At 44.6% G+C, this 10295-nt stretch overlaps 1 protein-coding gene across 1 annotated transcript in view; it reads right to left on the bottom strand.

Moving 5' to 3' along the window:
* Selp (selectin P) overlaps window positions 1–10295 on the bottom strand; it is a 34317-nt gene continuing 24022 nt past the window's right edge. Inside the window, exons 10-16 of the mRNA XM_052200722.1 lie at window positions 8427–8612; window positions 7082–7291; window positions 5937–6122; window positions 5011–5130; window positions 2565–2595; window positions 1308–1363; window positions 1–820 (exon numbers count right to left, since the gene is read on the bottom strand). Of these exons, the coding sequence (XP_052056682.1) occupies window positions 1309–1363; window positions 2565–2595; window positions 5011–5130; window positions 5937–6122; window positions 7082–7291; window positions 8427–8612 (788 nt within the window). The 3' untranslated portion in view covers window positions 1–820; window position 1308. The remainder of the gene's footprint in view (window positions 821–1307; window positions 1364–2564; window positions 2596–5010; window positions 5131–5936; window positions 6123–7081; window positions 7292–8426; window positions 8613–10295) is intronic.

Below are 10295 nucleotides of genomic sequence, written 5' to 3'. Positions count from 1 at the left end.
TAATTTTCAGTGACTTATTTATTAAATATGTGAATTAAATTACATATAAAACAATATCTGTTCTTTCCTGCAGAACAGCAATGCAAAGAGGACCTTTTCTGCCCCTCTGATGTTTTTTCTCTGTGGACAGGGGACATACAACATATATTTGTGGGTTCACTGGAAGGTCCAGCTGTCATTTGGAGAATTGTAACTGTGACTACATTGTGTGGTAGACAAACTGAGATCTTCTTGAACGGAACACGGGAGAGCTTGATATTTGGGGGAGTTGAATTATACATTCAAACAATGACCTTCGGGTGCTTTGGTGGAGGGAAAGTCTGCAGCCAGATGAGGATCCTGGCTTTGTTCCTGATCTTCTGTGTCCCCTAGTACCATCTGGAAGTTTCTGTGAAAGTCTCAGCAGCAGAGGTGTAAACAACCTCATAGAAATGAAACATGGAAGACCCAGAAGATCTTAAAGCAGGCATTCCCTTAAACCAAAGGTTTGCCTGGCCACCAACATCGCTACTGTTCAATCCCAAGAGAAAGACCTTCGGTTTTCCAGAGCCCGGTCACCCGGTGAGGCAGATGCTCCAGTGCCTTGGACTAACTCCTGTGTTTTAGTAACAGCACAGCAGAAAGGTTTGCTTCTGTTTCTGTGGCTGAGCTGGAGGAAGGTGAGGGGCGGAGCAGGAAGGGGTGGGTGGAGAGGTGGGAAAGTCTTCTCCAGGTTCCAGTCCAATTATTTACTACAGAGAACCGCAGCAGAGGCCGTGGGGTTACAGTCGAGTCTGACAGGAAACCTGACATCTGCATGAGACATGGGGAGACCAGGTCTCTGAAAAAGAAACAAACTAATTAAACGACCACTTCCTTAAAAGATAAAGAAACTTTCACTGTGTTCAGCCCCCTGTTGTTCAAGACAGTTGCCTCTTTCTAGGTTCTACACTGTCTATCAGCAGGAAAAAGAGGGCTTTTCACTGCACTCTTTGAAAAAGTGTCTTCAGATGATTTCTGTTCAGGTAATCCAGGGGATTTTGAGGCAAGCCCACACTGTTAACATCACTTCATTGGCAACAATGAGATCTCATTAATCTATGTGCTGCTAGAATCTTTCGTCTGGTCGGGAATGAAAATCCCGGGGTAAATTCCATTGTCCCCACTCTGTCACACGTACTGGTTGCCACTATGGTTTTATCAGGGTGTAACATTTTAATACATGCTTAAAGTTCAATACATAAGATATAAAGAAATTCAAGATTGATATTCTTGCCTTTTCACCTACTGTTCTACTTTCTTCAAAACTATCCTCACAGGGAACTCACCTTAAGGGGTCGGGTCATACGCAGCGTTAGTGAAGACTCCATATGTTCCTAGGTGACTGAGGAACAGAAACACCAAGATGACTGCCATGAAATAAAAGCTAGTCCTCCCATCAGCCAGCTCACGGTGTCTATAGAAACAACAGATTGCCCCCTACCCTGGTATACTGTCCACTTTAATAAGAAAAGCAAAGTGGAAAAGCAAGTTTCAAGGTGGCACTCGGTGCTCTGGATAATTTGGTTTGCACTTTACACTCACACTTTTTCACGATATTAGGAATCAAACCCAGAGCCCCAATGCATGCTGGTCTAGTGCTCTACCACCAGGCCATGCCCACAGCCCTACCCACACTATTGTTTTCTGTGCATAAAACCTGATGTAGCCTAGAAGGGGCTACAGCCTCTTCTTGATAAGAAGACAGGATTACAAAGTTCTGAGCCTTGATAACTGATGCTTGAGCAAGGGTTTTGACAGAATGATAGTGCTGCCCCCTAGGGGTAGTTTATGGATTTTTCATCCTGAAGATAAGGACAGACTTATAGTGGACAGAGGTCAGGAAGGTTACATACCTCAAACTACAAGGTACAAAAGGGTTGGCCTAGATCCCCTGTTGCTTTGAATAGCACTGTTCAGGCTTGAAGACTGCCTGGAACTTCATTGCCTCACATAGAAATACTAAGTGGATTTTTCATCTTTTAAGATGTCACTGCTCTGTGAATTACATTAATCCAGTATTTTTTTCCATGAGACAATTCATGGTCTCTTCCTGGGCTATGGAGATTGACAAAGGTCCAATGGTCTCCAAACATTTACTAGTGTAGCACCTGGGCTTTAGCATGTAGTTTCTGTTATAAATCACTTGCCACTTTCTTTCTTTCTTTCTTTCTTTCTTTCTTTCTTTCTTTCTTTCTTTCTTTCTTTCTTTCTTTCTTTTTTAATACAACGAGGGTACCTACTGATTGTTTTTTAACCAGTGAGGTAATGAAGTGTACACTCACAGCAAGCCCACGGAGAGGAAGACCCAGGGAAAAGCAGAGGAGGTGGTGGGGCTCAGGTGCCTGAAAATCCCCATGTGTTGATTTTTAAAACACTCTGCTTAGCTGACATATATTAGCCACATGCTTTTTCTGAGGACAGGAAAGACATGGCCGGAGATTTATTACAAAGAGGAGGGAGTGTCACACATGTTCCCTCTGACACAGCAAGTTAGAAAGACAGATTGACAAAATTTGTTCTTGCAAAGAACATTTCCAGCTTACCTGTGCGCATTCAGGGGGCATTTTCCATCATCTGAAATAAAGAGAATAAAAGAAAAACAGTGAGGTGAAAGGTCACCGTTGCCAGAAATGATTGAGGAAAGCTAGGAGATGCGTTTTCATATATTTGTTATATGCAGAGTGCATAGAACCATCTGACCATCTGAGCTGAAAGGTGGACTGGACTTGTTTTAGGCTAAATTGAGAAAACTGTAATATTTAAATCTAAATTCCTCTTATCTTTTTCTCTTTTTCACTTTCTACAAAACAAAACCAAAGCACCAACTACCTTGACCTTGTGTCTCTGAGGTCTCCAGCTTGGTCCAGCTTTTAGTCCCTTGGTCCTCACCTGGCAATGCTAGTATTGAAGGAAACCCTCGGCAGTACTACAAGGGATGCTTCCATTTTCTCCCATCACGTAGGTGATCAGGAGTCTCCTGTCTTAATCTAAACAGCAGACTCTGATAGGTAAATCTTTAGCCATGGCTGCAGCACTGGCCTATAACTTGACAATAGACAAACACCAGAAACTAAATTGGGATGAGCCCAGAGATGCCACCCACCCACAACTCACAGATTTATTTATTGTCAGAGATTGAGAACAATGGGAGGCTACAGGCAGAATTTTATAACCTTGAATCTGCCTGAGAGCTGAAGGCACAACTTGGCAGTGGTTTGTAGGATCAGTAGACTAGGGGAGGGGAAGCAGGAGGAAAAAATGCAATCCTGATGTGATTGTGGAGACATATCAGTCATCCTGATATGTCTGAAGAATCCTCCCTTCTGCCTTCTTCACAGTTACATGGAGGGATTCTTCATAACTATTTGGCCCATCTCTCCCTTCAGCAAGAAATCACCCGTTGCTATGGTCAGGAGATTGTGTGCAGGAGTGTTGAAGACATCTGCTCAGTGCAATGGTGGCTTTGTGGGGAAAGTGATAAAGAGGAGAGCACAGGACATTGAGAGCCATGTGTAGGCGTAGCTGAGATTAGGGGTTGGAGCTTCTCAGTGGAATGGGAGGTCTGGGATGATTTAGCACAGCCCTGCCGCATTATCTGGGTTTGAACATCAGCTGGTTCCCAGTGCCCTTCTTACTTTCTACAAGGACAGTGAGAGCCTCATTAGTTTATAGAGAAATGTTTGCGAAGCCAAGAAGCCCCTGGGCAGGCTGCACATCGCAGTGGATTGAGAAAGGATGTTGCAAGTGTAAGATCCAGGCACTCCTGTTCTTTCGTCCCAGGCCTAGACCTGAGCACCCTGTCTGACAGCAGGCTGGTGAAATTCCCCTGGTAGAGCCTTCCTCCCTTGGCCATTCTTATGCTTAAAGCTTCCCAACCCCACAAACTTGCAGGAGAGGATTATTAAATATGTTTTCAGGTCTCCACTGAAGCAGCTCCTCCTCTTGACTGGTCTGTGAGTCCAGTGGGTTCAGACACTCTTTGCTACTAGTCAATCTCTCTCTCTCTCTCTCTCTCTCTCTCTCTCTCTCTCTCTCTCTCTCTCTCTCTCTCTCTCTCTCTCCTGTCTAACACTTTCATAGGTTTCTTGTGCAATTTTCTCTGCTAGAACTCCATTTCACCTTCCCAACTTGACCAGGTCCCTTAACTGCAGAGCTAAGCATGAGAAATCCTTTGTGATGTACCAATCTGATTGAAGAACCATTCACTGTTCTATGTTCTGGCAATATCTGTGCTATATTTTTGTTCTTACAGACTTACCACCTTCCAGTGTGCATACTGTTGAAGGTATCTGTTTCTCCTATAGGACTATAGATTCCCCCAACTCAGGTACCTTCACTATCAGTTCTGCCTGCTGTCTGAAAGGCTGATTTGCAAATGGCTATCACATGGGGTGAGCGAGGGAAAGGAGCACGGCATGTCTACACTTAACTTAGGTGGCTCCAGAAGCCCTCGGATGCTCCAACAGGATTTTAAGAGAAGGCTTTGGAAAAACTATCTAATGGTTCATGCCACAGCACAGACTTAGTATGCAAAAGACACAAACACACACACATGCATACACACATACACACACATGCACAATATACACAATATATACCTAGATAACCACCCATATACACACATAGATAATATACACACATAGATACCCACCCCGCACACATACACACACATACACACATAGACACCCACCTACCCCCATACATACACACACACACACATGCATACACACATACATACACAATATACACCTAGGCACCCATCCACCTACACACACACACACATACACACACAGAAAGAGAGAGAGAAAATCTGGATTTTCTGTGTTTTCATTAAGCTCCTACAGGTGATTCTGACGGACAGTCAGGGCTCCAGATCACAAACCTCAGCCTTATTTTCTTTAACAAACTGTTTCTAAACAGAAACTACTGACTTTATCACTTCACTCCAAATTTATGCGCAAAAAAGAAGGTTTCTTCATATTTATTTACCTTTCTTTCTGAGACGCCTTCTTAGCAGAGCCAGGAGTGTCCCACCCGCTGCCAGGCCTGTTGTAGAAGCCACTGCTCCACCCACGTAAGTCAGAGCTTCCTGGATCGTCAGTGTCCCTGCTAAAAGAATGAACACACATGCAAGGTGTGGGTGTGGTGTACCCAGGCCAGCCGTCCTTCCTGAGGAGTCCCGAGGACTGGGACAGGGCTGCAAGCAGGAGCCTCAAAGGCCCCATCAATGCCGAGAACCTGGCAGGAAAGATCTTGAAGCCAGAAATCCACTGCGACAGAACAGGAAGCAGGGTCTGATTGCATCCCAAGACTTAAGTGCTTGGAGTAATTTAGGTCAAAGATTGTGATTTCCAAAGTAGACAAGGTAAAGATCCCCTGAAAGGAATTCATTAGCAGATACAAAAGCCTGTGCGTGGTTTCTGGGTAGACGAGATAGACGTTTGGGTAATTTCTCTCTCTCTCTCAATTGAAGATGTGGATATGTAACAAAAGTGGTCTTACTGGCTAAGGAAAGTGAGGAGAAGTGGGGCTGAGAGGTGAGGGGTAAAGGGATGGGGTATGACTGCAAGTCGAGGTGTTTTCGGAGGTAGATTAAGGTCTGAGATTACAAACTAGGACTCTGTGTGAAGGAAGCGTCAGTGTGTGGTAAGCAGAGGTTTAAGAAGTGGGAAAATTCGTGTCACAAATCTAAACAATGACAAGGAGTGGCAGGGATCCACACAGACATCAGCTTCATCCCTAGGGCCCTGATAAAGTGAATGGACCCTTTGGGGCTCCTTGTAAAACCCTCATCAGGCCAGGGGAGCGGGAAGAGGGAAGAAAGTCTATCGTGAGAACCAGGAGGTAAGGAAACAGGGAGTCTGTTTTCCAAATCAAGCTGGTGTTCTAAACCATGTTTTTTAAAAAAACTGTACCTTGGCAGGTTGGCATGGCATCTGACCAGTGGCCGTCCTCTCTGCAGGTTGCCCTCTCAGAGCCATTCAGCGACTGCCCCTCTGGACAGTGGAAGGCGCAGGTTGATCCGTAGCTAAAGTTTCCCCAGGGATTGGAACAGTTTATCGCTACAGCTGTGTCCATGTGCAATTCCGAGCATTTGACGGCTGTGAGGGAGAATAAAAGATGCGTGAGAAACAGAGGTGTGGAGGGGAGGATTGCGGTTTGCTTTGAACTCGACTGGAATTGATGGAGTAGATGCAAAAATGTCCCGATGGAGGTCAGCCACACCCAAGAGTCACACCCAGTACTCTTAACACCTCACCAAAGCATCCACTGAAATAATACAAGCCAGAGAACTTGTCTCCAAAAAGTCTCTTTACAAAATTTGCCCTCTGAAAATGCTGTGAATCTGTATCTCTGTGTTATCATTGATGTGTTGTGAGTGATTAACATCCCATGCCAGCGAGTGATTAACAAAATACCAAAATATGTATTTAGTGTTCCCCACAGCTGAACACTAGAAGTTTGGAAGGAAAGACTACGATTCTCTCTAAAACCTTTTTTTTTTTTTTAAAGATAACTTCAGATTATTCCCTGTAAGTTGTGACTAGCCAATGAACCTTGGGAAATCTGATTTAATTCACATTAAGTGTTACAGCGCAGCTATGGCATTTGTAAGGCCCAATGCTGTGCTTTGTAGGAGATACCAAGGCAGGACAAGGAAGGTCGGGGACTCTGTGCTCTGTGAAGAGTGTGGTAGGTCCTTAAGGAATGTCACTCAGGGCTAACATCGTAGATCCAGTCGTGATGGAAACACTGCAGGCTCATAACTCTCACCCAATTAATGATGTCACAGTTCATACTTCACAATTCAATGAGCTGGTTTTATGTTTGCACACTTTTAGCTCTGCTAAGTGTAGACATAAGTACCAGGACACTTGGGGGGCGGGTAAAGTTGAAGCAGCTGCTACTGTACATTTCTTTGGCTTGGGATTGTGGATTTCAGGGCGGAGTGGGTGCTTGCAGGGGTTGTCAGGGCTGGGTGGAATTTAAACAGGCAAACATGACTAACTCAAGTACCACAGGAAGACAGCTCCAGAATTCCCTGCTCCTGCCTACTCACCTCTGCACAAGGGGGGCACTGCTGTCCATTGTCCTGAAGCCCTGCAGCGGAGCCAGTTGGCTCCTCTGAGGGTAAATCCGGTTTTGCACCCAAAGTAACAAGTGGTGTTTGGACCAAAGCTTCCCAAGTGGTGTTGGCAGGACATTGTGCCCTGTCCAGGAGTCGTGAGGGCGGGGCATCGGACCGCTGGGACAGGGAGTGATGTCACACCTGTCATGGGAAAAATATTTTAAAGTATTCAGTTCAGTATGTTTGTAGGCTAAAGGTTCTTATCTGAATTGAGACCACCATGAAATAACTGCCTCTCACTTGTTCCCATAACAAGATATCTCTATTAATTTATACAAGGAAGCTCTGAAAGTCTATTAATCTCAGGTCTGGGAAACGAGATGAGGGAAATTATTTAAGGGCTGGAAAGATGGCTTGCAGGCACTTGTTTTGAAAGCAAGAGGACCTCAACTCAATGCACAGTGTACATATAGAAGCCAACAATGATCAAATGTGTATGTACCTAAAACCCCAGCGTTGGCAGGCAGAGACAGCTACAGCCTGGGAACTTGGTGGCCAATCATCCTAGCCCAAAAGGTGAGCTTCCGACTCAGTGAGAGACCTTGTCTCAGAAGATAAGGTAGGAAATGAGAAACAGAGGAAGACACTTGTTGGCTTCCTCTGGCCTCTGCATGTATGCACACAAGCAATCACACCTGCTCACACTTGTGTGCACACACCACATGCAAATAAAAAAATATTAAAAAGCACCCATGAAAGGCCATTGTCCTGGCTATAAGAAGAAGCAGGCAGAGTCCACATTATTAATAGTCTGTAAAAGGTGGCAGCAGGAGAGCTGCCACAGAGATCTAACCACTCAACCGAAAGCCACACTAAATGCAGACACAAGCTCTCGTCCCCCAGCTGTGTCGGGAGTTGTTTCATTCCATAGCCCAAGGTCAACATGAAAGATGAAATAGAAGTGATGTCCCTGCTTGGCCATAAAACTGCAGTGTGATAAGATGCAGATGTTTCATCTCTCTGCATCTTAGTTCCTTGTTTGAAGCAGCTGGACCCATAACTGCCACCCAACCTTCTCAGCAAATCAAAGTACTATGCTGTCCAATAGAGATCTTTGTGATAAATAGGCTTAAAAGACATGAAAACTTTTCCTTCATAAAAAATGAGGCGTCTTTTATTCCTGAACAGAGTAGTTCTGTCGCATCTTCAAAGGTCCTAAAACCTACAACTGTGCCTACTGCGTTAATAGTGAAATATGCATTTGCCACATAAAGGAACTTTGTGTTATCATCGTGGAAAAATACCTCCAAGCACAACTTCGCTGGCATGTCTTTACCTTTGCAGGTTGGAGGCGGCGCTGACCATCTTCCGGACACTGTGCATTCCACATTTTTAGACCCCAGTAGCTCAAAGTCTTCGTTGCAGGAGAAGTGACAGACAGAGCCAACACTGAATTCTCCACGGACATGAGAGCAATACAGGCTGCCTTGCTCTGGGGCGACGATTCCTGGACACTTGATGGCTGGAGGATCAAACGAGAAAGTCCCAACATTAATGCTCTCTCAGACATCCTGTATTTCAAGAAGCTTATTCATTCAATAGTTGAGAAACAGTTATTGACTGTATCTCAGGCATTTAAGCTGATGCTGTATTTGTCCCTGACTCCTGGCTCACAATACCCCGTATCTTTCCACCTCTGATTACTTAACTCCCACTTGCTCTCCTGGATGTAAAACAGGCACGCCCTCTCTGATGCTGTTGGCAGTGGCCACAGGCTGAATGGCTTTCCCTGAGTTCGTCGACTTACTGTTGGAACATATACTCTATCACATCACACACTGCATCTCCATTAACTTACCATATGTAACCTGACTAATGTAAAACTTCCAAACCCCCAACTACTCGCTTTGTCTAACATGATCCCCATTATAGGGCTCTCAGGGGGGTGCAGACGGCATTCAGCAATCACACGTCAGAGAGTTCAACAGTTGGGTTTCTAATTGGCTCATGACAATTTCCCCTTCAGTTTTTCCAGTAAATGGTTGAAGATACAGATGTTGCTTAGATTTATATCTGTCCTTTCCATCATTAGATTATCTGACATATGAATACCATGTATCAGTAAGTATTTATAACCTAGTGGCTAAGTTTCACAGCTCCAATATCATTCCAAAGGTAATGTCAAGTTCATTTTGCTTAGCCACTTTGATTCTTAAGACCCTTTAACTTTAATGAGCTGCCTCACAAAAACCCGGGATATTTGCTAGGTGTTTGTAGTAAGAGGCTGTGAGTGTGTTTTAGATCCTTGCATTAATCCATTAAAACAAAGTAAAGAAGGAAAATAGATACGTGAGCCATCTCAGGGTTCTGGGGCTCATGTTCACGGTATTTCAGAACCTGGATTAAGGATAGGCAGATGAAGCAGAAGGAGTGAGCTGGAGGTCTCTGTTTCCTGAGAAGATTTAACAGGGCATCAGGAGCTGAACTCAGTGCCCAGACACGATCTCCATGGGAACAGTGAGTGAGGAACGTTGTCAGTGATGAGGACAGCAATGGTATGTGTCAGGGAAGTGATCTACGGGTGGGAGACAGGAGGGACACAGCAACCCAGCTCACAGACAGCATCACGAAAATTAGTAGTGCCTAAGTCATTGATAGGCCGATGGGGAAGATTTCATGTCCTTTGAGAGGGAAGAGCAGGAGGAGACAGGGCAATATAGGCAGATCCCAAGCCCCAAGTGGCCCAGAGGACCAGTGTTGTTACCACAATGGAAATACTTGTAGAAACACAGCCCTCTCACATCAAATGGAAACTCTGCTGCACAGTGAAAAGAGAAGCTGGGTCCCTTCTAGGATTCTGAAAAAAATTATTGTATGATAACCGGGTTTCCTAGGTCATGTTAGGGGTCAAAATGTTAAAGATTGGTTGGAAAATGAAAAGGAATCACTTCCCTAAATATACTATATAAATGAAGATAATGAAGCAAGAGCAGAGATACAAATATCTTTAAAATTGGGGTCAGAGAAGCTTGACACTAACATATTTTTATGTTATGTTAGTGTCTCTTGTGTGATCACTGGTCACATTTCTAAGGCCTGTTTCTGAATTTACCCCTGCCATCTGTACCTGGATCCAGGATTTAGAAGTCTTGCCACTAGGTGGCAGTGTGGTTTGCTGGAAACACCCTGTTGGCAGCTACTCAAT

The sequence above is a fragment of the Apodemus sylvaticus genome, chromosome 12 (genome assembly GCF_947179515.1).
Source record: "Apodemus sylvaticus chromosome 12, mApoSyl1.1, whole genome shotgun sequence".
Lineage (NCBI taxonomy): Eukaryota > Metazoa > Chordata > Mammalia > Rodentia > Muridae > Apodemus > Apodemus sylvaticus.
Note: the sequence above shows the minus strand (reverse complement) of the source record. Positions and strands in the feature narration are given on the sequence as shown.